This window comes from Amphibalanus amphitrite, unplaced genomic scaffold (assembly GCF_019059575.1).
Source record: "Amphibalanus amphitrite isolate SeventyFive unplaced genomic scaffold, NRLGWU_Aamphi_draft 000487F_arrow, whole genome shotgun sequence".
Taxonomy (NCBI): domain Eukaryota; kingdom Metazoa; phylum Arthropoda; class Thecostraca; order Balanomorpha; family Balanidae; genus Amphibalanus; species Amphibalanus amphitrite.
The window spans coordinates 328,495-356,090 of record NW_024881981.1 but is presented as its reverse complement, the minus strand read 5'-3'; the positions used below and the strand labels follow the sequence as shown (position 1 = coordinate 356,090).

Here is a 27,596-nt window from a genome sequence, read left to right as displayed (position 1 = left end):
CCTCGGATGCTCTGCACTTTGAGCCGCACTTGCAATGAGGCTGTAGGGTCATGAGAGCTGTCAGAGATTATTCATACCACGGTGGGGGCCTAACGGTCCGTCTGGACTTACGCCTACTACCCTGCCGACCCTCCACTACCGCCTCCCCCTTCCCGATGCTCATCTCGGCGCGTTCCGGGAACGTGTCGTCGTTCCCGGCGCGGCTCTGCGCCGCGGGTCCGCCCGCCCGCCCGGCGCCGGCGGCGGCGTGTCCCGGTCAGAGCCGGAGGGCGGATCCCGGGGCGGCTGCGGCCCAGACGGGACACGCGGCACGCGCCCACGGCGTGACGGGAAGTGACGGCGCGCCGCCGACCGCAGAATGGACCGTCACATGCGCAGCGGGCCAGCGCTGACCGGCTTCGTCAACATGACCCGGCCGTACTCTGCACATGGCACGCGGGCACATCCGCCCTAGTGTTGTGCATTACACCCACGGTCGGCCCACGTGGGCCCCGCCTATAAATAGGGCCAATGCGCCTAATCACCGCAACGGTACCGCGGTACCGGAAACATTTTAGATCAGATTTACTTCAGGGATTCGTTCCACCGCCATTTTTTTCTTCCCAAAGCCCGAAACAGACCCTTTCGAGTTTCGAATGTCGGAAAGGCGCATGGCGCATGAGAGAGCCTATGAAAATACATCCACTATCGCCCGCATCTATTGGACGCACTGATAGTAACTTGATGCGAGCGTCAGCTATTCTATTTAAATTGGCTCTCGCATTCGAATTTCCTGACTGCCGAAAGAGTCTGTTTCAGGTATTCTGTAAACTGTAAGATGTGCCGTGTGCAAAGAAAATCAATTGAGTATAATTGAAACTACAGTCTACAGATCCGCTCCCCTCCAGTGCAAGTATCAATGTGAGGAGTTTATTTATCCTACTTGAGACGCACTGACTCGCTCGCTTTACGCATTAGGTGCCCTCCGTTATCGGGAGGTGGCGCGCTCGAATTTCGATACCGTTCACAATGTAATGCGGTGCCGCCTACCACTAAAGCAGGCTCAACCGAGTCATGGTGATGATGATGATGATGATGATGATGATGATTATTATTATTATTGTATTTTCATTATTTGTTTAGTTATTTACTATTATTATTTTTGCCCAATAAGTTTTAGCGCGGCCTTTGAGTGGGATGAGATGCGCTGTGCCGGTGTAGATCAGGAAATCGCCGCACCAGTTCGGTGACCAGTATAGGTAATTACTTTTGATTCGGTCAAGAGAGCGTTATGTTACAGGCCACTGTGCATCTATTGGCAGGCGGCTCATCGGCTTGCGCACCGAATGCAGTAAATGTATTCATCGACAGTCGCAGAGAATGTAGCAGGGAGAGGGAATGCAGGCACTGGATGATAATAGACGCTTTTACCGGAAGTTCGAGGATATGATACCTTACGCAGGAAATGGCCGACGAATGTGTCGCGTCTTATTCATGATGACCTCGACGCTGTCTTTTCAAGTCTTTGGGCTTTCAAAGAAAGCTGGGAACAATTAGGCATCGAATTACCAACATGTATGGTTGTGTCTATTCGCCCACATGTCCGAAGAAGTGGGACAAGGGCAAGTTATGACTGCAATTTGACAAAGAACCAGAGGAGGACCGCGCGCAGATGGTGGATCGAGTCAGAGCGGGGCGGCGGCTCTGTAGCGTGGCTGTGCAGTGTGCACTGAGGCATGCCGGCGGCGGAGGTCCCGGCACCGCCCACCGCAGACGTATTCCGCTGCGCAGCGCGCCGGCCGGCCGGCCCGGGTCACAGGGACCGGCCGGCGCGCAGAACACTTTACGACGGTCACACTATACGGCGGCGAGCCGTCAGCGAAAAAAACGGGAGGGAGCGGCGCTTTTTCGGTGTGGCAGTTCTTTATAAAGAGCACTCTTAGCTAACATTATCTGTGGAAAACTGTAGTACTGTACAAAAAGTAAACGATTGATTATGCTTAACATGGGTCGATCAGGTTGATCAACGTCTACGGACAGTGGCAAAGCTTTATACCTAAGCTGAAGCCAGAGGGCGCTTTATGGAAAATGAGCCTTGTAAGCGGATGTTCCCATAAAATAAATCAGTAGACAGCTAGAATGTATGAGGCATGGCCATCCGACATGGATCGAAGCATTATCCGCATTCAAATTGACAATACCAAAAAAAGTTATCGGGCCTTGCCCCAGGCCAATTAACTGACATGGCCTCGAACAGTTTTGTCGTCTGTTAAGTGAATAAATAGGCATCTTAACACTTATGGGATATCACCATCAACTTCATTTCGGATTCGACGACCATTTCGGTCTGAAAGATGCTCTCGGGACCTCACAACTTCGACGGACAATACGCAACGCACTAAAATGAAAGAAATGATAGGGTTAAATCAAATGCAGTTTGAAAGAATTAAAAGTAACGTTCTATTCCCACATCACAAACCTTCAAGTAAGCACACAAGCGATGCCTTTAACCCTCGCTCGTATAGGAGGGGGGGGGGGCGAACGGACCCCCTTCTCGGTTTTTGCGAATAAAACCAGGGGAAATGAGAGGGGGGCGAAACGCCCCCCCCCCATACGGGTGGTAGGGTCCGCCGATAGCCATACGGGGCGCGGGTTAACAGAATTGGTAACATGTTACAAATTCTGTCATAGAACCGGAATTGCGCGATCGGATGGTAAAGGGCAGGGCAAACGCAACAAGCTTCGCTTAGCGAGGACTCTGTCCTTGTGAATCCTGCCATTCAAAAGCAAATTCAAAAGTTTTTTTTTTTAGTTATAAATTTAGTCCGAACCTTTTGATGGGAAGGATTCACAAGGACAGAGCCACCGCTAAGCGAAGCTTGTTGCGGTGACCCTGCCCTCTACCCTCCGATCGCGCAATTTCAGTTCTATGGCAGAATTTAGAGTCCAAAGTTTAACGTGCGCACATAGCCGCGCACGGCCAGTCCCCTCACTGACTTCACCTGGCTACGGCCTGCCACCAACCGCAACCATACCTGTCAAGAGGCCCATAAATGTCAACCGCCCGTCGCGCTTCGAACCCGGACTGTTGTAACAGGGAACGCGTGCTCTCACCACGCGGAGTCCAACGCTCTACCAACTGAGCTACGAGACCGGCTCGGACTAAGGTTCGGACTAAATTTATTAAAAAAAAACTGTCAAAGGCGGCTGGCAGCTACTACAAATACCTGGCAGGACCCCTACTGGTTGACCTGACCTGACACGACCTGACCTAAATGCATGAAGACATCATCTGTGGTCAAAACTCACATGATATTCGTGATCAGCACCCCGAAAAAAAACCATAGCACCCACACTTTACGACGTCCTAGCAGGTCCCGATCTTCCCGACTTGTGGGTCATTGACCTGACCTGGAAGGTCAGCCAATGACCCAGGACCTTAAAATTGGGCATCCTTCCTCCCGTTACGGGCAGCACGCTCGTTTTTTCTGCGAAGCTCTAGCTCGATCAGCGAGGGTTAAATTTTCTCTACCGCTTCTGTTTGATTCGGGCCCCTTTCCATCTTATGCATAAAGATTTGCTCTAAGTAAAGACTATGTCAGTAGGTCCTCCCGGGTCCGTTCAGGGCCCTCTTTGACCAGTCCCTTGAGATATTCCCTAAGCATCGGAAAAACTGTACCGTCGCCGGCTCCCCAGATCAGGACCACTTCCATTGATTGTAGTTGGTAGATGACCGGAGTCAGGCATTTGACCTACGCTATGAAATTTGATAAAAATGGCGAGATCAAGCTGACGGTCTGACCTATCATTCGGTGGCTCGGGAGTCGGGGAAAAATTTTACTGCGCACACGGAATATACAAAACCGGGAAATAACGAATTACAAAACTTACGCTACCAGTTGACAGAATCGAGAGGGAATATTCAAACAGCGGCCAGCAGGGCGCATGTTTCCCCACTACAGACCCGGAAACTCCATGGACGCATCATCCCAGACCTTACGGAAAGCAGCCGTCTGGCGATTCCTGCTGCCTACCCCTTTCGGCCCCAAGTCGCGCAGTTGCACGTGCCGGCATCACCGTCGTCCGCCGGGCGGCCTCCCCTCCTCCCCCGCCGGCGGCGCGACGCCCATTCACCGAACGGTGCACACGGCGTCACCGGTTGGCCGAACCCCCGCGGCGTCTTCTCGGGCGCCGCTGCAGTGCATGACCCGCATGGCAGGAGTGACGTCATACCCGCGGCAGTGTGATGGTGTGACGTCAGTGGCAGCATCAGCCGCGGCGCGGCACGTTTTCTCCGTGCTCGCCGCCGTCTCCGGCCGTCCGCTATATAAGACTGACGGAGGGGCGTACCGGCAGTAACGGGACCGCAGGGTCGCGCGGGGTGACAGAACGCTCGACTACGAGACACGGAGATCGGCTGAGCCATGGCGGCCGCGCACGTCATCTGGCTGCTGCCGCTGCTGGTGCTGCTCGCTGGCTGCGGCCTCTCACAGACGGCCGTCCCCAGACAAAATACCGGTGAGTGTCCAACGCGGCCAAATAGGGCAGCGCTCAGCGCTCAGTCAACCCGCCAGCTCTGGCACTGACTACCCCCCTTGCCGTTTCAATCTTATTGGGCTAGGATCCCTTTATATAAAAAGCGTAATGGCGGTCGCAGGACGCAAGGAGCAAACGGCACCACTTTTTTTTCTTTTTGTCTCCGGTCAGTCGATTCCCTCTGAGCCCATGTTAACAACCAAAAGATCAGATTCTGGTTTTAGGCAAGTAAATAAGTTGAGGGTAAAATGGTAAAATGGATGCATAGCGTCAGCTCGACACGCTCGCGGTTGTTATGTGTCGTCGAATCGATTGATGCGTTTTTTTTTTTAGACGTCTAAATAGGCGTTGACCTTAGGCCAAGGGGAGGTCAAAGTCGGCCATTTAAGGATGATCAGATCTGATGAGAACGCTTAATATGCCTCGGCAATCGACATATATAATTCGATTTCGCCGCCCATTCTGAAAAGTGAAAACATAGTTATTGTCATGTTCGATTGACCAGCTTAATTTGATCGGAAGTACCGAGGAAGGACTCTGATGACCTCAAGTAAGCGACGTCACTCAACGTTCAGGATAACAAAAGTGAGCATCGAGCTTTCCGTAGAGGGAATGAGTAATGACGCTAAGATTTCAAGGCTTTAGAAGGGCTTAGGTCATTTTCGGCACTATATAGGCAGTTGCAGTATTCCTTCGTTGAGCTATAATGAAGGTGAGCATGAAGGTCACATGACCGAGCTGACCTCAGGTCTTGACAAGTGTGAAAAACATACGTACCTGCATTGCACAAATTTGTAAAGTTGTAAGAGTAATCAAAGTTGTAATACTAGCAATCACTGTCGGATCCAGAAATGCGATCTTGTACGCTGCGTGGGGACATTCCTACCCCCAAAAATTGTTCTCCAATGCTCCAATGTCCAAAACTCTCCGGATTTCGACTTCTTATGCATTACTGAGCAGTTGGAAGCAAACTTTTCATGATAAAAGTTGTTTTGTTTTCTTTTTATTGCAAAAAAGCAAAACTGTTGCTTTCGGGCGACGCTTGGTGGAGGGGGGGGGGATTATCTGCACAAAATGCCCCCTAGATCCACCAGTTAGTTATGAATTGTGTTTTTTATTTCTGCCATGATCATTACATATATAATGGGTAAACAATTGATTTCTCGTTAAAGCTCACCAGTCTATTTGTTTTGGCAAATGACTGAACAAGCAGGTCACACCTAATCATGTCGACGGCTGTATCGTAGCGATACGATGACGATGACTTTCGATATAGTAGCGTTTCCCAGTCGCGCGATGAAGTAAATGCAACAAACGCATTTAGATTCGGTTCTGAATTCTGATTCCCAGACCCACATCCTTTTCGGGTGGCCAAAATGTTTGTATGTAAAAACTGGTAGTCATTGGACCATGCCTAGCCAGTCACATGGTTACGAGCACATGGCAGCTCAGTCTGTGTTTACCGTTGTTGAGTTGGGAGCACGGTTACATGTTCGGCGGGCCAAGCAGCAATGTTTATATCCATACGTTCTGTTGCTGGACAGTGTGTTTGACTTTTGGTCCACTGACTACTGACCGGTCAACCGGACAGTCTTAGCGGTCGGCATGTCAACGGGTGGTCACCATAACAAGGGGATACCCGCCCCCTGGGAGGATCCCCCCAGAGACGTCCGGTCGGAGAGGGCGGCGTGAATGGGAACGTTCAAATGGGAGCCGAGGAACCAGAGGCCGGGAGCTAAGACAGTAAAGCTAGCTGAGCACTGACCACTCATGAGCAGTCAATATTTTTGAACTGAAGAGCTGGTGAGCTTACGTCGACAGTTGATTGGATCGTCTTCACGTGTAGGTATATACCCAATATACCCTAAGAGCCATGCATCCAAAATTTGTGCCGTTTACGGCTTCAAGTTCAGTCGTTCCTCATTTATGATCGTTCAACTAGAAACTGCGTATCTCAGCTAAATTGCGAATATATTATTGCAATTATAATTGAGACCGAGTTGACGTAAACGTTTTGTAACATATGTGCCGTTATACCGGCACGTTGTCGGAATAGATCCAAACATAATTTGTCATGAGAACAGCTTATTATGTAAGATACATCGTTTGCCTTCGTCAAGCAAGAGGTCAATAGGGAAGCAAGGGACCAAACACTAAAAACTAATAACAAAGACGATGACTGACTGGGTCATTAATGAATGAGCATTGATTCATTGAATGGATATTTCGATAGCGTGGGCCGGCAGTCAAAAAATGGCCCGCCACGGGCAAAGAGCTGCGGACGCCGGAATCCCACCGCGGACGCTCGGAAACTGCGGGCTGTGCGCGGCGCACTCAGCACCACGAGGTCATGTTTTCATAGGAGCATGAGCGCTCAACACTGTGCGTGCATGTTTTCACGGAACCAGTGTGGACTTTGCTCTCTGGCCGAGAACTTCTTCTCCTGCGCAGCTGGCCGCGTCCTTGCCCCCGATCCTGAGCAGCGGACCATGCGCGGCGAGTCCGGTCCACGGCTGGTGGAGGGACGATAACACATCCCACCCCAAACAGAGCCACGTGGCGCGAGTGCGACGCCCACCATTATTCTTCCTTTGTGTTTATTTCTCTTTATGATGTTTAGTCTGTATGCGCAGGACCTGTCATAATTCTCTTTCAGATGGTTATCATATGGTGTCATTATCAACGCAGTTGGATGTGTGGGAGGAAGGGGAAAAATACTAACGCTACGCCTGCTAGGGCAGGGGCAGATCTTACCTAAGGGGATCAGCAGAACTAGTACCGAACTAAGGTTCTGCCTTGGTATCCTGTCCCGGTGGTCACTCATATCTCCCAAAACATCGGCTGTTTGCTGACATCGGTCAAAAATTAAAGTTATGCAATGGTTAGCAAAAGTTAAGGGCAGACGGTTATGGTTGATTGTTTATTGAGTGCTGCAGGACACTGAAGGTCTGTCGCAAATAATGGGGTGGTCGTTCACACCCTGGCGGAGACTCGCAGAGGTCACGTACCCTGGCCCTGCGTAGTTTGGGGTAGTCGGTCATCCACACCCTGACGGAGACTAGCAAAGGTCGCGTACCCTGTGCAATGTAGGGCGGTCGTCCTCAGCCCGGCGGAGACCCGCAAGGGTCACGTACCCTGTGAAGTACATATGTAGTTATGGGGTGGTAACGCTCACCCTCGCGGCGGTTGCCGGTTGTCGGCAGACCGGAACCGCGCCGGAAGGCAGCGTCTGAGCGGGCCAGGCCCGATACGATAGTAGGATGTTCACAGCGTCTGTCCATCCGGCGGACGCTGCGGTCGAATAGATCGCGCCATGTCATGACGCTGGAGTAACGGAAAGTCCCATCGGAGATAAATGGAGGAGAGGGCTCATGCTTTCCGGTTCGATTGGACGTTACACATGGGACCAATCAAAACACAGACATTGGAGCCGATATCATGGTTCAGGAGAGAAATGTAAAAAATGACATGTCTACATAGTCCAGACACTGGCCATGGATCGTCGTGCGATGACCGGTCACTGACCTCGCTCTGCCGACCGCCAGCCCCCGGCGAGGGCTGCCTGGACGGCCAGTTCCACTGCGCCAACGGGCGCTGCGTCATCGAGCGCTGGCGGTGCGACGGTGACGACGACTGCGGCGACGGCAGCGACGAGGACCCGGTCGAGTGCGGTGAGTGACCCACCGCGGCAACGGGCAGCTGGACCCGGCCGAATAGGCACGTTATCATGAGCAGGCAGGTTATACTTGCACCGACGACAGGCTGCCATGGTGGCAAAGTGATACAATTGCCAAATATTTATGGTTCAAAATCAGAAGATATTTTGTTTTCAGCGCTCTAGCACTGTTTACATTCTGAAGGTCGTGTTTTAGTTCATGCTCACTGGTGACCTTGTCAGCGGCCTGCGCTGACTACGGCTGCAGATAGTCACTGACCGTGACTGTGACCGTGTTATCCGCAGGCGAGCGCGCCTGTCGCGCCGACCAGTTCCGGTGCACCAACACGAGCAGCGGCGCCGTCCAGTGCGTGCCGGCCTCGTGGAGGTGTGACGGCGCCGCCGACTGCGCCGACGCCAGCGACGAGGCCAACTGTGGTAAGTCGAGAAACAGAACATCCTCGGCGGGAACGGACCCAACAAGGGCGGGCGAGATCCTTCCTGAAGTGGCACGAACCCTTCCCTGGGCGAGCTAGAGCCTTTCCTAAGCCGGCACAGACGGGCGGAGTAGCAGACCCTCTTCACTTTTCTTAGCAAGCATAGACGGGAAGAACAGCAAGCCGCATATGGAAGAAGGCACTTAATACTAATAGTGGCTTCCTGTTTTCGAATTTTTATCGCGTATTTTAGTTTTTTTTACCATTGATGACTATCGACAGACAGTTCCATATTTGCTGGCATACATGCTTGAATATCTGCTCTTGCCGACACCAACCACAGCCTACAGCACCGGCATATTACCGAGATTTTCCGCTCTGCTTGCAGCCCAGTCCTGCACGCCAGAGCACTTCACCTGCGGCGACGGCAAGTGCATCAACAAGCGCTGGGTCTGCGACGGAGACAACGACTGTGACGACGGCTCCGACGAAATAAACTGCCAGGTGAGTGGCGCACAGTGCTGCTGTCAGGCAGTTCAGCTTTGTCAACTACGATACCGCTGTGTGCAGCTCCTGCTCATCTACTCGAAATAATGTAAAGCTCAGCTGTCCGACGATTGATGGCTGGCGATGCCTAGTTTGAATATTCCCAAATGGTAAAAGGCTTCTTCTAGCAGCGCCTGAGCCCCAGCAGTCATTGCCCCTTACCTATAAAGCCCCACTTTTCGGCATTAGTCCGTACGCCGGCTCCGAACGCCCGACACACATCCGGCTCCGCTCACGGTGTGGCCCCTTTCTCCGCAGAGACCGACGTGCAACTCGGCGTCCCACTTCACCTGCTCCAGCGGCGAGTGTGTGTCAGCCGCGGCGCGCTGCGACGGCGACAGGGACTGCGTCGACAACTCGGACGAACAGGTGAGTGTCGTCCAGTGTTGGAATTTTCGTTTTCGCTCCTGGTCTTAGAGAATATAACCTCTCCGGAGAAGCAACCAGCTTTTAGGACAACCTACCGTAAAACCATATGTTTCGCCTACTAAATGTTATAACTGATAAAATGTGTCACTTCCAATGCTATTTCTGCATTTTTTAGATGCAATTATAGCAGTTTTTCATCATACAGATAAGAAAATTTAGAAGATCCTAGGTCCTGGAGCATTAATTTGTAAAGAACAAAATTTTGCTGACCTGACTGGGACCAGAAAAGGGTCTTATTTCCAGCACTGGTGTCGTCCTCTACCGACCGACAACGGCAGCGGCCGTACCCTTCCGCCCCAGCTACCCAAGCGTCAGTAGATCAGTCGATCACTCGATCAGTCAGTAATTGGATATGAGCCTGTACGAGTATCCGTGACTCCCGTCCATGTCAGTGTAATGTGTTAGGTGTCCCGTTCCACCGCTGACCCTATCTCCCACCCCTCTCCTCTTCAGGGCTGTCCGGCACCCTCAGACGCCGGCGGAGCGCAGTGCCGGCCGGGCGAGGTCAAATGCGGTGACGGCTTCGTCTGCATCTTCCACGCGTGGCTGTGTGATGGCGACGCCGACTGTCCGGACGGATCGGACGAGGACCCATCCAGGTACCGAACGAGGTGGTTCCCCTGTCACACGGAACATTTATCATCCCTCGCCGCGGGCCCTGCATCTCCCGTATCGCTCCGCTCACGGAATGTTGCAATGTATTGGGGATTTCCCATTCGGTCCACACTGGCTGATGCCGGATACGATCTCGGAGAGAAAAGGGAGGGAGGTATGTCGGCAATGCCTTCCTGTGAACTCGAGTGACCGCTGACGTATGCGGAGGTGTGACCAATGCTGAACCCGTTCGTAGAATCTCCTTATCCCTGTCGTGGGTTGGCGACCGTATCGTGGATGTATGTGGCCGGTCCCGACCTGTTGACCCACACTGTTACCCGTTGTGACCCACTGTGAGCGCTGCTGAGTGCTGACCCTCTCTATGACCTACTGCAGGTGTGGCACTCAGTCGTGTCGGCCGGACCAGTTCCAATGCGGCGGCCTGGGCGAGTGCATCTCTCGGAGCCTGGTGTGCTCCGGGATGCCCGACTGCAGGGACGGCAGCGACGAGGCCAACTGTGGTGAGTGCTACCGGCGACTGATGGACCTTCAGTCACATGATCACTGAAACTGCATGTTTACCTTTGGAGTTGCAAAAGAGCAACCTTTGGAACGAGCGCCATCTGTGGCTCAAAAATATGTCCCCAACATATGTATCACGAATTCCTACCAAACCACGACCGAGGGCGAGGGTACGTGGCGAAGCCAAGAATGTCCCAAGTAAGCACATATGGTGTGACTCAAACTTGTGTTATGTCCACAGAGGGATGTGACCCGGAAAGCCAGCTGCGCTGCGAGAACGGCACCTGTGTGGACGTCTCGCTGGCCTGTAACGGCATCAACGACTGTGGCGACGGCTCGGACGAGGGCTCCCAGTGCGGCTCGTGCGCGCGGAGTAACGGCGGCTGCAGCCACGGCTGCCAGGACCTGCCGGGCGGCCGGCGCTGTTCCTGTCCGGACGGGTACCGGCTGGCGGCAGATGGCACCAGCTGCCAGGGTGAGCGGCATACGACTCGGAGAAAGGCGTAGCACGCTGTGACGATATGGTCACGCCATTGATTTAATTCTCTCTACACCCAAAGTTTCTGAAAGATGCCCAAGCGATTCGCGTTCTTTTCCTCATTTCGTCCTCAGCTTCTTAAAAAACGAGCATACCGACCGTCACGATCCACAGCGACTGATATAAAACTTCGTATCGCGTTTCAGACATTGACGAGTGTGAGAACCCGGGAGCCTGCAGTCACATCTGCATCAACCAAGTGGGCCACTTCAAGTGCGAGTGCCACGCCGGCTACGTACGCGACCCCAGCAACCATGCTTTCTGCAAGGCACAGCAGGGCCACGCCAGCCTGCTGGTGACGCACAGGTCAGTAGTGCTTGCAAGATGCTCTTGCTCTGCAACAACCAGAACGGTTGTAGATTTCAAATATCAGTAGACCAATGTTCCATTGTTTGGCGAGTCCCGATCCCAGCCTCTCGACAGATCCGTCAATCCGAACTCAATCGCCAAAACAGAACAAGACACGTCAAGTTCTGTTGCCATTTGAGGAACCATTGTGGAGATGAGAATGCTGACATCGAACTATTACCCACCATAACCAATAAACCAGTATAACGCCTTTTGGGGCGACTAACGGAGCGAGCGAGAGGGTGGGCCTTGCACGTGCGAAATTGCGAGGGGGTACCTCCAACTGACTTGTGCACGGCACCCTACTAACTGGTCTCTAGCGATGTGCCAAATTTGGGCACAATCGGCCCAGCCGTTCTCGAGATCTGGAAGCGGCACCCTGCACGTGCGCACGTGCAAAATGGGTCCCAACTGACTTGTGCACGGCACCCTACTAACCGGTCCCTAACCGTGTACCAAATTTGAGCGCAATCGGTCCAGCCGTTCTCGAGATCTGGAAACGACCCCTGCACGTGCGCACGTGCAGCAGCACCCCAACTCTGGCACATGTATATGCAGTGCCTAGTGGGTGCCTACCTACATGCCAACTTTCAGCGCAATCGGCCAAGTAGTTACCGAGATATTGCAACAATTACAAAAGTGACACCTCTTCGTTTTGCACGTGGCACGTGCATAAGGGGTCACCCACATGCATCGGGAATAGTCCAATACTTGGTAGAAGGAATGAAGCTACCCTACAAAAATTACCGCGTGTAAATCGGTCAAGTGGTTGCTGAGATATAGGGGAAGTTGGGGGAACGCCGAATACTTTTTTTCTGACGCCCGTAGCACGCAAGGTAGACAACATAAGCTATTCTTGTTGGCGTCATTCGAGAGGCCAGTCTTTTGCCTTTCAAACATACCAGGCGCATTTGATGAATTCGCATACCGTTAAGCGCACAAACTAAAAATATCAAAGAAGTGACTTTTTCGGCGTTGCCCCGGACTGCGGGGAAAGCCGAAAATGGGAGAAATGATCTACGGGGAATGCCGACATTGATGTTTTGCCACTTTATCTCAAACTTTATCCAGAATTTATCAAAGCTGACACGCGTTTTAAGAGCTTGAGGACGCTTGGTGCACACTGGAAGTTATAATTGTGTGATATAATAAGAAAATGCCAGGTAAATAATTCCTTATAGGTAACAGGCCGTTGTGTCGGTTGAAAGTGTAATTTGTGTGACTAAAAATTCGCGTTACTATTCTACAGCAGTAAAGTCCACGTATAGCGTGCTTTAACGTGCGTAATTGCACGTTTTCGGCATTGCCGCAGCCAGCCATACTTTCATTTGCAGGCCCATAACTTTTCAACGTGCCGTATAAATTTCAAATAGGCAGCACACTTATGCAAAGACATGCTGAAGATTACTTGACCGAATTGGCCAGACAAACGGTAGCATAATGAGTAAGAAATGCAGCTTCAAAGGCGCATGTAGTACAAGGAACGCGTACCTTGAAAACGCTCTTGGCGCCCTCACAGCCGAAGTATTCCGAATGACGACTCGTAACAAACATGCGATAATTGTAGTCACTTAAGCTTCAGAGCATCACTGACAGGTGGCATCCATGTCTTACGGTTTTCGAAATATCTCGAATTTCGGCTTTGCCCCAACTCCGGCATTGCCCCAACTTCCCCTAAGCCTCGCAAAAGCGTGACCACGGCCGGCCGGCCGGCCGCTCATACTCAGAAATTTCCGTTAATCTAAGGAAAGACTACGCTCGCTTCGCTCGCTCCGTAATTACATATACAGAACCTGGCTGTGTCTTTCTGGCATGCGGTTATCGCCAGTCCCCACCCCGTCTGACGTTCCGTCGCGGTATTTGCAGGACAGACATTCGCCAGGTGGGCCTGCACCGTCGCGAGGTCACGTCACTGGTGAACGACACCAACGCCGCCACCGCGGTCGACTTTGACTTCCGCGCCGGCACCGTGTACTGGGCGGACGCCATGGACCGGGCCATCTACAGGTAAACGAGGCTTGTATGATCTCATGCCAAAGACAGTCTAAAAACTTTGTGGCACGATAGTACATTGATAGCACCTCAAGCACAGACTGCCACAAGCAGCCAGTGAGCGAATAAGCAACGTGCCTTTCCCGAGAATCGAACCCGGCTGTAACTCCTGCACGTCGTCCGCAGCGCGCCGGCGGAGGACGGGTCGCGCCGCTCGGTGGTGCGCGTCGCAGTGCGGCCGCAGGGTCTGGCGCTGGACTGGGTGCACGGCCGGGTCTACTGGACCAGCTCGGAGCCGGGCAGCAGCGGCGTGCACACCGCCCCGCTCGACGGCTCCTACCAGCTGACCGTGGTGTCCGCGGAGACGGCCGAGCCGCGCGCCATCGCGCTCGATCCCGTCGCCAGGTGAGGGAGCACACCATGAGAATGATAGCTACCTAGTCCAGCATATCCTGGTCTGATTTGTCCATCGACCACACTCATCTACCACGGACATCCCGAACTTTACCTCCTTATTTCATGCTTTGAAACCAAGGGTTGGTGTCGAATAAGCCCCCGCAGTATGATGGCGTTGCGTTGCGACTTCCTTTTTCATTTACTTCGGTCAAATTTCAATGCTCGCCTGACCCAGACGTTGTTCCAAGCAATCACTTTTAAGTACCCTGGCTCCGAGCGCTGAACGGCGGGCGTCGTTTCAGGTGGATGTACTGGACCGACTGGGGCACCGTGCCGCGGATCGAGCGCGCCGGCCTGGATGGCAGTCGGCGCCGCACCATCGTCGACACCCAGCTCCAGTGGCCCAACGGACTGACGCTGGACCTCGAGAGGCGCAGAATCTTCTGGGTGGACACGCGCCGAAGGGTGAGCACAACGCACTGACACAGAGCCGCGGGACTGTGACTGAGGCTGCAGTGGCACGGGGTGTTGGAGAGATTAGACTGTCAGAAGTTTGGTGGGGAGTGGTATCCCAAGTTCACTGCATCGAACCTTTAGATATCAGCGTGAGCGTCAACGATCGGGCTTAACTTACATTCACAATGACATATGCTGCTTGCTGGTGCTAGTCTTTGAAGTTCTTTTCTTATTTGCTCTGTTTCGGTATCAGCAACTGTGATCGTAAATGTGCACTCTGCAATGCACGCCAAATACCTACCACTAAATACCGCGCCTAGACACACAGACTGCCCAGCTTGGTGACGCCTCTGCTAATCCGTCGGCAGGTGCTGGAGAGCGCCAACCTGGACGGCAGCGGCCGGCAGATCGTCATCAGCAGTCCGCAGACGCTGCACAGGCCATTCGGCATCGCCACCTTCGAGGACAGCGTCTTCTGGAGCGACTGGGAGCGCAGGGCCGTCTTCAGCGCCAACAAGTTCACCGGCGACCGCGTGGCCGTCGTGACCCGCCTCGGATCGGTGAGTCCGACTTTTATTAGGATTTTCTTGGTAAACTGTGTTTGGAAAATGGGTTCTTATTGGGCTAGGTGAGTTGGAAACTTTGGCTCGATCTGTAATTGCTAGGCGTGTCCCAGCAGTCCGCGTCACGACAATTCAATGAACATGTCCGGTCTCACGAAGTGCCGCAAGCGATGCTGTGTGGCCGGCCCGGAGCGCTACGAACTGACGTCCCTCCCCCTTCCGGGTCATTTCAGCTGCAGTTCGAGTCGGACGTGCGGGTGTACCACCCGTATCGGCAGCCTCCCGGCAACAACCACTGTTTGTCCGACAACGGCGGCTGCTCGCACATCTGCCTGCCGGCGCCGGACGAGCAGCGACCCACCAGCTGCGCCTGTCCGTCCGGCCTGCGACTGGGCGACGACGGCCGCACCTGCTCACAGCAGCCGTCAGGTGAGAGGCGGGCTGCGAGACACGAACAGTCAGCCGGGATATGAGAGCCACCCGGTCGACTATGACCAGCGACCCTTGGCTACTGAAATGTCACAGAGAGTCCAAGGAGACCTTAGACAGTAAGACTTAGACAGGTTTTGTGATGTGACTATGCCCGGTAGAGCACTCTGTTGTGTCATAAGCCCTTTTGACTGGCCCTCACCAGAGTGCTCTTCACCTCTGACCGCGCACCGTGCGACGCCTTTCTCAGAGGATTCCGGTGAAGCGCAGACGCCGTCGTCCCTGTCTCCGGCGGCTGCGGGACACCAGGCCATCTCCTCGGAGGACCAGTCGGGCACCACGACAGCCGTGGCCGCCACCGCTGCTGTGCTCATCATCGTCGTCGCCGCCGTGGTGAGTAGCACCTGCACGTGGCTGGTCCGCCACCGGCCGAGTGGCTCAGTCCGCTGCGTCGCTCAGCTACATAGAGCATAGTACCATCCTTACCGGGCGGCTCAGTCCGCCGCGGAGCCCAGCTACCGGCCGTGCGTGTATAATGCGAATACCAACTGCAGTATAGTCAACTACATGACATTGATCATGGGATGTTCTTCTTTGCCTCCTGCTGACCAAACTACCTGTGCACAAGCCTCCACACTGGGCGGCACGGTTCATATGTTCCAAACACCCGAGTGGATCGTTTGAGCACACGGTGTCAACCTTCCGGCGGGGTATGATAATCGTACCTTCTTCTGTCCCCAGGCTGGGTTCCTGGTATACCGTCGCGTCAATGCGAAGGGCTTTCGGAGGTTCGACAGTCCCTCGTACAGCAAGTCTCTGCGCGACGTGGTGAAGCTGCAGAAGACCAGAATACACAACTCTCCGTCCGCGACAGATGACGAGGTAGGATGTCACCGATGACGAGGTGGGGTGCGAACGGCAAATGCCACTAAATGTAAGACTTACAACGTCTTCCAGTGCGTTGTGTGAGATCAGTCCGCATATGGCTTTTACTCAAGACGCCGGTCTATTGAGCTTTAGGTTGTATCGGCCAAGCCTCGCCACCCAGGCTAAATAGGCGAACGCCAAAACGGCATGCCTAGATGGCACTGTTAACCATATCAGGACCCACGTCGCTGAAAATACGCAACATTCCCGAACCTTACGTTCTTCTTTGACTGGCAGGTCCTCATCACTTCGGGCGAGCGGCGAGAGGCGGCCTGATCTCAGCTAAAGGCGGCCCTCGACTCCAATGCAGCGTCAGCGTCTGCGTTTGACACCGGCCTCCATAGCAGTCTGCGCTTCCCCCGACATTGTTGATATGTAATGTCCGGCTATGTCACTTTTGTACCAGTTACTACGGCAAGTCGTGGTCTTCAGTGAGCCGTGAGGCAAAATTGACTGAGGTGTCTCAACTAGGGTATTGATCCCCTCCATCGACTTTTCTCTCTGTCATTTATATTCCAACGGCGTTTTCAACAGTCTCAACAAGAAAAATATGCCATGACCTGAACTGCCAACATTTTGTCTGAAGTGCCACAGATTGGTACTTAACAGGCAGGACTTTGACAAGGTTCTACAAGGGAGTGGAGCGTAGAAGCCCAAGTGACTTTACTATAGTTCGTTTTTCTTAAGTTTGCCCCTCACTGTAAACGTCTTTTTGAACACAGCACGAGAATTGCTGACTGAATTACTGAGAAAACTGGTTGGCGCACATTGATTTCACCAGATTTTACAGACGATCAATTTCATCAAATTTATTTACTTTTTCACAGACTCGTGGCTCGTATTTGCCAATGCCTACAGCCCCACAGGGATAGACGACTTCTCAGCAATTATGTCCGAACTAATAAATAAATTGCACGGCGCTTAACATAACGTTAAATCGTCGGTGTTCAAAACTTATTTTGAAAATATTATTCATATCTACAATACAATGTGCGCTAACCAGTTTTCTCAGTAATTCAGCTAGCGATTCTCGTGCTGTGTTCAAAAGGACGTTTACAGTGAGGGGCAAACTTAAGAAAAACGAACTATAGTCCATATCAGACATTTAGTCCTTCTCGCCTCCTATATCCCACGTTCCTCGCTGGTGATATGCAATGTGCATCTCCATGTCGTGTTATCATTTGGATGGACAATGGACATACCAAATCGTGTGATGTTACTTGGGGTGCACAGGGAAATGATGCATGTGTCAACTGTCAAGCTTGGTGTAGTTACCGCTGCGCGATGACCTACGCTGGCAAATACGAGGTATGCTAACTAACGTTATAGCGAAATGAAGACATATCACTCAGCCTCGACAAATGGCACATTGTGCTTAATCCCATTGGCCTAATTACTTTGGCCGCGGGTACGCAATTCCAATTTTTTTTGTGTTTCATCTGAAAACACACGATTAGTCACCACAAGACCACATATTCGCCACGCGTCATTTTCATTTTTCGCATTATTCATTAATCGCAAGAACATGCCTTAGGTGCAATGCGAATAGGGCCACTTATCTGCCTTGTATGCATCGTGTTGTTAGTCACGCGTAGTCTATGATGTATCAAATGTCTAACCAATACGACGGATAGTACGGAGCTGTGTCGAAGCGCCAGTCTGTCTTCTTTGAATGTGTGAGTACTTATGTCGACTGTTTATGCTGATCGTATTGTGCGAATGGTCCCACTGCAATGTTCCTCTGTGTAACACTCATTTGATATCATGCTCTGATTGCTTTGTCACTCGTTTAATTTAACTTTAACTAGGGATATAGCGTTAAGATGTTGATTTCGTTTCTCCATGTAAGTCCGTTCTTTACTTCGCGTGTGCATATTAGTTATGGAACGTCTTGTAGCTTGCTGGCGCCGTGTTATGCATAACTGGACATTGTGATAGCTGTGTGAAAGGAATGATGACAATGTGAAGCTCAGAGCGTGAAAGTGAAGCTTTGTGTGTACAATGAGTAGTATTTAAATTACAGTGTCTTAGCTGTACTGTGTACGAGCGAAAAGTCTGTACCATAATGGAGTGCGTTCTTTTGACCCCGTCGGGTCAGTGTAAATAAATACATATGCAATAATATGAGTGATCTTGCCTCGTGATCGGGAGAAAAATGCCTTTTTTTTACCAGCCACTCTGAAAAGCAAAGACCCACTTTCAACATGGGCTGACAGGAATTGGTCTGATTATTTAAGTAGTTGGTTTTGTAGCTTGAGTTTTAAAAAACAGTAGCTTTCGGGAATCGGGGTCAAACAATCTACGGTTTGATAAGTCGGTCTAACAATGCTTCATGATTGTGGTGAGAAGATGAGATAAAAAGGGATCAGGGATGAGGGGAGAGGGAGGTTGGAATACCCGCTGCCGAAGGGAAGCTGCGCTGGGACATCCGTCGGATATCAGAGGCAAGCAAAACAACTATGGAGGTCATTACGCTAAACAGGAAATTTCAGCCGGCTTTTCCGACAGGTCTGGCCGTTTTGGATGACGTCTAAGTTCGGTGCTGCCTCACATCTGGCGGCCGCGTGTGACGTCACCTGCCGCGCGGGCTGGCCCCATCTCCCAAACAGACGGCGGCCATATGAGCCCCCAGGCCGGCGGCTGGGCCCAGTGGTGGGACCGACAGTGGGTTGAGCGCGCCCGCCAGACTCGGTCGCTCAGTGCGCCCCTCGCAGTGCCGACATGAAGTACACGCCGCTGCTGCTGCTGGTGCTGGCCGTCTGGCCCGCGCTCTCCGCCGCCGACTCCGACTATGGCCCGCTGCAGTTCCTGTTCAACCACTGCGACGATCAGACGGAGGAGGCCAGCGGCGTGGGCAGCTGCGTGCGCCAGCTCCTCCGCGACGCGCTCGACCGCGCGCGGCCCAGGTTCTCCACCGGCTTCCAGGTGGGCAACGAGACGGTGATCCTGGAGCCGCTGAAGATGCCCAAGCCAGAAGGTGGTCGCCAGGGGCGCTCCAACAAGCTGGAGATATCTGAGGCACAGATGAAGGGCCTGTCGAAGGTGCAGATCGACTCAGTGCTATTGACGGAGAACGCCGCCGCCGCCAAGGTGGAGTTCCCCGAGATCTCGGGGGAGATGCGGGGGAAGATCCGCTACGGCTTCCTGCCGATCCGGGCGACGGTGAAGGTGCAGCTGAACAACCCGCGCCTTATGGTCGGCTCGCACTGGTCCGTCAGCGACGGCCAGCTACAGCTGGAGGAGCCGCACGCCCAGCTCTGGCTGGACAGCTACAACGTCACCATCAGCGGCTTCGGCAGCATGGGCACCACGATAGCCACCAACCTCAACGACAACCACAAGGAGATTATCGAGTTTCTGCGGCCGTCGCTGGAGGCGGCCGTAGCGCGCCGCCTCGGCAAGATGAGCCAGGACGAGAAGGAGGCTGTACTCGGCTGGCTCGAGCAGTCACTCAGCTAGGCGTGTACCTGTGCTTCAAGTAACGCTCACCTCAACTTCTCTCGTCTGTGACTGATCATCATTCGTAAATTTTCGAAATATATTCAAGACAATAACTTTCTTTACTTTGCTTCCCTTTTCATTGTAGTTCTACCAACATTGCAATCAGCACCGCACCCCTTGGTCTTCTCGATTATAGCCCGTTCCGCACGCCCGCCCGACATGCCTTTTACATGCTTCAATATACATAGAATTGATATCTTCTCTTTTGAAGGCAAATTTCGTGCCCTGAATTACGACTGCAAGGATTCAGCGCTGACCTAATTTAGCCTTCAATGGATACAGAGCTGAGAGACACGCGCTCCAAAGCTGATCAGTCTAAACATCAGAATCGTGGAGTGATTCCAGGCCATTTCACAGCTGTCTTCACTTGCTCTGGAAATCGTCAAACACTAAGAGCTCGCATCAGCCGGGCAATAATCATCGACGTTGGCATGTATCACACGAAATTTGCATACCATTGATGACTTATATAAGGCAAACGAGAGAAAACATAAAAATATCATTTTCTCACGTGCCAGTAACGGTCAACATTGGCTCATCATGCCAAATGCATGCCTCACGAAAGCATAAGGATGTCAATTTTTGAAATGATAGAGGGGCGAATTTCGCGAACTAGCGCAGGCTTACCCACAAAAAAGTCATTTTACATCAGACCGCATTGGTAAAAGGTAAACGTATTAGTTCACGGCTAGGCTAGGTAAGCGAATGCAATGAGCCATGCCAATCTGATAAAAAATCACAATAACTGTGATTGTTATAAACAGATGACCAACTAGTGTTGCGTAATCAAACACCGTTTTATTTGACCTGACATTTGAGCTCACCAGTTGACCTGAGGCCAAAAAATGAGCATTCTTAGTTCGTTTGTTGGGGGATAGGGGCCTGCCACTGCAAGGTCATTTTGCGCCCAAATGAGTATTCTTCTGGCGTCTGGCTTACTCTCGTGTAGAGCAACGCGTTCCTCTTTTGCTTTCTTCGTGAAGCTTTAGCTTTAGGGGGCAAACGTGATGGGGGCTCCGGGCTCGTAAGTCGTAACCACCCCTCTCTAGTGCCGTCTTGGCCTAAGGACGGCATAGAGTAATCTTGGGCATAACGACTGGTGGCGACGAATGCTTATCAGCCGATGCGTGATGAAACGCGTGACAACGCACAAAGAAGAAAAGATCGATGATGTTGAGGGCGGCAAACAGATTCATCGCACAGCCGGCCGTGTAACGCTATATTTGAATGCCGAGTGAGCAGATCGAAGTGGCTGCAGCGTCTAATTGAAGCCCCATGGATGCCATTTTCCGGGCGACGCCTGCTGCTAGTAAATATTTATTCAGAGCGTTCCAGGCATTCAATCGCTAAAAATGGACTGGCCGTGAATGGTGTGTGCATACCACATATGTGCCGGTTACTGACTAGTGTATGTGTATTGTGAATGCGTTCATAAAATGATTAGGTACGTAGGTAGAGCAGGGCTGAAGGTACAGCCGTCACGCGTCACGCAGCTAATAAAAAAGCTGCGTAGCTTACAGCCGCAGCTAATAAAAAACAGAAGACCTTTGAACACTCGCGACATGTGTATTTATTATTTTGCATGTTTTTCCTTGCATGAAACAGTTAGTCCATCTCTACCTTTCGCCTTTTGAAAGGTTTCCTCTTCTTCCCAGATTGGCTCTGGGCTTTCATTTGCTTCTTTACGGCCAATTTGGTCGCCTGCTTTTTCAGTTGTTTCTTGGCCTCGACATCAGCCATCAGCTCCTCAACCAGCGTCTTCTTCCGCTGCTTCTTGGGAATCCTCGAGCTGTAGAAGTCGGTCGCGTGCTCCACCACCGTTCCCATCGCAAAGTACTTGGGCAGAGTTCGCATGTCACTCTTCTTGTACACCCTGTTCTTATTAATCGCTCCTCGCATTTGAAGAACTTCGAGGTTTTGTTTGACCTCTTCAGTGAGCTCGGGCGCCTTCATGTTATACCAGCCTTCACCGGCAGTTTTGGCTCTTTCCAGACGGCCCTTCTTCTTTTCCATCGCTCGAGATCTCCTTGGTACAGAGTGTTGTTGTTCGAAACCCGGTTTCAGAACACTTTTACTCATCACATCTTCCTGCTTAGATGTCCTCATGTTTCGTTCTCTTCCAGCACCTGTCAAAACAAAAACATACTTCAAAAAGCGGTTCCCAAAACCACTTATTGATACAATCATTTGATGTGCTCGCAAACGCTTTACGTTACACCCGGCCCCGGTTAGTTATTTGCCAAAATATGATCAGAAGTTGGGATGCATTCAGGGACATTATGTGCACGATTTTGTGTGATTACGGAGCGAGCGAAGCGAGCGGAGTCTTACGTAGAATAACGGAAATTTCTGAATATGAGCGGCCGGCCGGCCGGCCGGCCGTGGTCACGATTCTGCGACGCTTATATCTCAGCAGCCACTTGACCGATTTACATGCGGTATTTTTTGTAGGGTAGCTTCATTCCTTCTACCAAGTATTGGACTATTCCCGGTGCATGTGGGTGACCCCTTATGCACGTGCCACGTGCAAAACGAAGAGGTGTCACTTTTGTAATTGTTGCAATATCTCGGTAACTACTTGGCCGATTGCGCTGAAAGTTGGCATGTAGGTAGGCACCCACTAGGCAATGCATGTCCATGTGCCCGAGTTGGGGTGCTGCTGCACGTGCGCACGTGCAGGGGTCGATTCCAGATCTCGAGAACGGCTGGACCGATGGCGCTCAAATTTGGTACATGGCTAGGGACCGGTTAGTAGGGTGCCGTGCAAAAGTCAGTTGGGACCCATTTTGCACGTGCGCACGTGCAGGGTGCCCCTTCCAGATCTCGAGAACGGCTGGGCCGATTGTGCTCAAATTTGGCACATCGCTGGAGACCGGTTAGTAGGGTGCCGTGCACAAGTCAGCTGGAGGTACCCCCTCGAAATTTCGCACGTGCAAGGCTCACCCTCTCGCTCGCTCCGTTGGTCGCCCCAAAAGGCGTTATACTGGTATACGTTACAGTGTTACATCTTCCACTACCCTGGGCGGGTAAATTCGTGATTCCGAAATCACTTGCAAGTGATACTTAACAATTGACAAAAGGCTTTAAATATTTAAAAGGTTCATATTTCGTAATAAGCTCCAGACTCTAAACACAGACCATCTTGAAGTAAATTGAAAAAAAAACTGTAAGAGGTAAAAGGCACTTGGGTCGCTAACGGTAAGGAAAGAGGACTATTCCCTGTAAGCATCAGAGTGCAACCGAAAATCGACAAAGAGACATTGATCTTTTATACACACACACGTGGAAGGAATCACGTTAAAATACTTACGGAAGAATGAATGAAGTCGTAAGCGGTCCCAGCCGGGGCTGAGAAGGATTGATCAAGGACAATTCCAGAATTGTCTGGAATTCGTTTCATTCCATATGCATGCACCTCCAAAGGCATTATAGGTTTCAAAGAGACGTCTTACACTCAAAGGACAAAAGCCCAGGGGCATGAAGCCATGCTTGCCGTTCCAAAACAGGGCCTCAACCGTGACCTCCCAAAAGCACATTCCCAGCCGCCCGAAGACCTCCACCGGCGGCACCGCATACCGAGGCACATATGATACAAGGATGACGACAGTGGCGCGAGCCACGAACTGTGAAAGATAGTTACAAAGGATATCGTACGCTGAAGTACACAAAGGGTGTCTGGATATTGATCGCACAATAATCTTGGCTGTTTGGTAAGGTATTGGGGCTTTGGGGCCCGCCGAGTACAACGATGATTATATTTAGGATACTCTCTGGGGGATTCATGATAGGCGGCTCCTGGAAGGTGGTCGGTCGGTTTCATCATATCCAGGTGGTCCTTAGCGACGTCCCACACATTCTCGATAGGCGACGGGCCAGGACTATCATCCGGCCACACGCGCTTCTAGAACTACCCTTCTGTAGAACCTCGGAAAGTTGTCCTGGCACCACCGCTAGGTGATCGCGACGCATATTGATAACCTAGAACTCCGTCTCATCTCAGACAGCTATGAGAAGTTTGATCAAAGTCGGTGCCGGCGGTCCCTTTTTTATTTCGCCGCATTGCCTTCGTTGCCGTCTTCTTCAGTACCTACTTCCTCCACGATCCACGTAGTACCAGCACTCGGCCACCACGTCTTATTGCGAGGACGTGCAGCTCTGACAAAACCTAATAGCTCATCAGTCACCATGGGCCAAGACCCAGACCCATGGATGTCCAGAGCCTCCTTCACTGTTTCGGTGGAGGGATATTCAGCGCTGCTATCACCCCACTGTGTCCGTTCTGTCAATTCGTCGGGTGCATCAGCTAGAAAACTGACTCATCACTAAACGAGAAGCGTAGCCAGTCAGCAGCCCTGGACGGTCCTCTGTTGGTTCAGTGCACGGCTGCGGAGTCGGTGTCGGTCGGAGTCGACAGTTCTGACCTGAGTCGGAGTCGGAATCGAAGCCGATTTTGGAAACCGGAGTCGCAGTCGGAGTCACCGAAAATTCATCAACTCCGCAGAGATGGCAGGGCTGCAGAGGTGGAGTTCGAGTCAGTCGGAGTCGACAGTTCTTTCTGCCCAGAATCGAAGTCAATGTTGGGTTTTAGAAAGCCGGATTCAGAATTGGTGTCAGAGTCACCAAAAATCCATCGACTCCGCAGCCCTGGTACATGTTACCTACTGCTGTCAATTGCGTTCAGTTCTGAGCATGTCGCAAAATCGAGTTATCTTCATCATCTCAGCTTTCAATATTGATATTCGCGGCAAAGCGCGAAAAGGGCGGATGACAGTGACAGCTTGAGCTCAAACTTGAACTGGGGTGTTGGAGGGCGGTGTCTGGGGCTCTGGGCTTACCCCTTCAACAGAGGAGTGACCAGTGTGGTCAAGAAATACACGGGTGAGATAAGATACGAGCGCACTGACTGCTGACACGGACCTGCTGGAAGGTGTGCAATAGGGTGACACTTATTTGTAGGGGGAAATCCCAAAATGAAAATTTCAACGCGCGAAAGCCTGCACATGGTGTGAAACCATGAGAAAACACCTCCTGTGAAGTTTCAGGTCAATCGGACATATTTAAGAGGTGCCCCAAAGCCATTATGGCGCCTGATGCCCTCTGCTTCCTCCCCCCCCCCCCCAACACGTCGCTAGCTCGAGCCTCGGCGGTGAACCCGCAGATTACAGCTGCGCTCGATCGAACAAGAACATCTGACCGGAGTGCTGTCCACATCCTCCACGCTGCTGCTGAGGCGTACAACTCAATCCCCCAGAACCTTGTAGTCAACCGGGAGTCGATACGACGACACCGGAGGCGCGTCAGGGAGGATGTGGCGAAGGAGATCCGGAAGACGTTTGCTCTGGGCGTACCCCTCGTCGTCCATTGGGACGGAAAGATCGTCGCCGATATCACCAACACAAAAGCATCTCATGAGCGGCTTCCCATCCTCGTTTCTGGGGATGGCGTTAACAAGCTCATGGGAGTCCCACGCTTGCCCAGCAGGAAGGGTGACGATGTTGCCACTGCGGTTGTCAGCTGCTTGGAGGATTGGGGCGTCGCCGAACGCGTTTTGTGGGAATGTCTTTCGACACTACCGCTTCCAACACCGGCGTGCGCGGCGGAGCTTGTACTTACGTCCAACAGCGACTCGGGCGGAATCTCCTCCACCTGGCCTGCCGGCACCATATTCTTGAGATCGTGGCCAACAAATCGTTCGGCGCCTGTCTCACACCGTCGTCTGGGCCCGATATCCAACTATGTATTTAAACGCTTCAAAGCCGAATGGGAATCCATCGACCAGGCGATGTTCGAGCCAATCGAGCCGATCCCTTCCACCAGTGACGAAGTCATTATGTTCTGCAAGGAGAAACTTCAAAGTACGCAGCCTTGGGATGACTATCGAGAACTCCTCAACTTGACGATCGTTGTCTTAGGTGGCGTTCCCCCTGGAAGAATCAGGTGGTCCAAACCCGGAGCCTACCACCGCGCTCGCTGGATGGGCAAACCGATATACGCATTGAAGATCTTCTTATTCCGCGGACAGTTCAAGCTCACCAAGGCGGTGGAGAAGAAATTGGCCCGCTTCGTCTTCTTCGCGACGCTGTATGTACCGGCGTGGTACGGAGCCCCGCTGGCAGCCCATGATCCGGCCCAGGACCTAGCTTTCTATACTGCTCACTCTTATCCTACGAGGACGAGGAAATCGCAAGGGAAGCATCGAAGGCATTTGGGCGACATCTCTGGTACATCTCCGAGAAGCTGGTGTCGCTCGCTCTGTTCGACTTGAGGACCATGCTGGAGGAGAAGTGGCTGATCGTGGCTGCATTTGGCCGCGACGGCGCAGAAGATCCGCCCAAGCGGATTTCACTGGAGCCTGACCTGACTGTACTGACGAGGAAGACGCTGCCGAACTTTGCTTCGTCAAGCTTTAAGTTTCTCGTGGACGTCTTTGGCCCGTCGGACTTCCTTGAGGTGAACCTGGCCGATTGGCCGGAACGCCAGCTCGCCCGCCGCCGAGCCGAGTCCATCAAGGTTGTCAACGATTTTGCCGAACAGGGCGTGACTCTGATTCAGAGCTACAGCGCCATCCTCACGAAGGATAAGGAACAAAGACAGTTCATTCTCCAGGTCGTCGAGGAACATCGACGTCGTTTCCCCGACGTCCGCAAGTCGACACTAGATGAGTAACTGTGATTGGGATTTCGGTTCCTATGAGACCCCCCCCCCCCCCCCGTGAGGGTCGAATGCACGCAGGTCAGCATGGTGTGCTTTTTTGTTTGCCAGGTGTGCCTTTTTTACTTTTTGTCGAGACCCCCATCGACGGTCTAATACACGGTCAGCGTGGTGTGCCTTTTTGTGTGTCAGTGTGTCTTTTTGACTTTTTGTCGGGTAACATCGGCGCTTCCCAGACGTGCGCTATTGGACGTTAGCTGAGCATCAGTGAGTGGGATTTAGGCTCCCATGAAACCCCCAGTCAGAGGCTAATACACGCCGGTCAGGGTGGTGTGCCTTCATGACAGCGCGTGCCAGGTGTATCTTTTTAACAAATTGCTATCGGTTGTTGAGGGGTGGGAATTTTTCATCGACGTCTTACACCCCCAACGATTTGTTTAAAGCAAAATTGCATGTGTGTGTACTTTATCAAAAATTGAATTAAAATGCGCTATTTATTTTTGGTGTATGTTTCCAATAAATTGGCTTTGGGACACCTCTTAAATATGCTCGATCGATGTGAAAATTCACAGGAGGTATTTTCGCATGGTTTCACACCATATCCAGGCCTTCGCTCCTGAAAAATCAAAAGTTCAAAAATAAGTGTCACCCTAGTGTGCAATCTAGTTCCGCACACCGTGTAAAACGCCCACAGAATCATGCGATTCTCATGAAGAATACCAATACGATTTATCATGGATGATACAACTACAGGATTTCGGTACTCACCGGGAGCAGACGATGTTCGGGCCGACGCATCCTGAACTGAATCTATTGCAACTGTGCTTGATTTCGATTTTGCCGGAATCGGAGTGGGCGCGATGAATATTTCAGCGTCCGAATCTGATTCATCTTCAATATGCAAAGGATAACGTCCGTTCTCAGCCATTTCCCAAGTTGCCAGTAATAAAAAATCACAATGCACCCATATTATCACTGTATCACACGAATTGGGGGAGCAGTAACTAGTAACTACCACACATCACACAACCCCTCTCAGCTGCAACAACAACTGCAACGAGTCCCCCAACAACGCACCGCGTGGGCCAGCACTGTGA

At 52.0% G+C, this 27,596-nt stretch overlaps 2 protein-coding genes across 2 annotated transcripts; one reads left to right on the top strand and one right to left on the bottom strand.

The window, feature by feature from the left end:
- The first annotated feature begins 4,328 nt into the window (after positions 1-4,328).
- Positions 4,329-18,474, top strand: LOC122392472 (very low-density lipoprotein receptor-like). The gene is made up of 18 exons (XM_043387353.1): positions 4,329-4,497; positions 8,061-8,186; positions 8,477-8,608; positions 8,996-9,111; positions 9,412-9,522; positions 10,036-10,181; positions 10,573-10,697; positions 10,940-11,173; positions 11,383-11,542; positions 13,451-13,591; positions 13,763-13,981; positions 14,275-14,437; positions 14,797-14,988; positions 15,225-15,420; positions 15,671-15,813; positions 16,162-16,302; positions 16,585-17,015; positions 17,437-18,474. The coding sequence occupies exons 1-17, from the start codon at positions 4,404-4,406 to the stop codon at positions 16,621-16,623; spliced, it is 2,478 nt and encodes an 825-aa protein (XP_043243288.1). The 5' UTR covers positions 4,329-4,403; the 3' UTR covers positions 16,624-17,015; positions 17,437-18,474.
- A 2,925-nt stretch (positions 18,475-21,399) lies between these two features.
- Positions 21,400-27,583, bottom strand: LOC122392473 (deoxynucleotidyltransferase terminal-interacting protein 2-like). The gene is made up of 2 exons (XM_043387354.1): positions 27,268-27,583; positions 21,400-21,974 (listed from the first exon to the last, which is right to left on the bottom strand). The coding sequence occupies exons 1-2, from the start codon at positions 27,425-27,427 to the stop codon at positions 21,454-21,456; spliced, it is 681 nt and encodes a 226-aa protein (XP_043243289.1). The 5' UTR covers positions 27,428-27,583; the 3' UTR covers positions 21,400-21,453.
- Between the last annotated feature and the right edge of the window lie 13 nt (positions 27,584-27,596).

Coding starts and splice junctions, on each gene's coding strand:
- LOC122392472 (XM_043387353.1), top strand. CDS start 4,404: ATGGCGGCCGCGCACGTCATCTGGCTGCTGCCGCTGCTGGTGCTGCTC. Junction 8,187..8,476: donor CGAGGACCCGGTCGAGTGCG/GTGAGTGACCCA, acceptor TGTTATCCGCAG/GCGAGCGCGCCTGTCGCGCC. Junction 9,112..9,411: donor CCGACGAAATAAACTGCCAG/GTGAGTGGCGCA, acceptor CTTTCTCCGCAG/AGACCGACGTGCAACTCGGC.
- LOC122392473 (XM_043387354.1), bottom strand. CDS start 27,427: ATGGCTGAGAACGGACGTTATCCTTTGCATATTGAAGATGAATCAGAT. Junction 21,975..27,267: donor CCGAACATCGTCTGCTCCCG/GTGAGTACCGAA, acceptor TTGTTTTGACAG/GTGCTGGAAGAGAACGAAAC.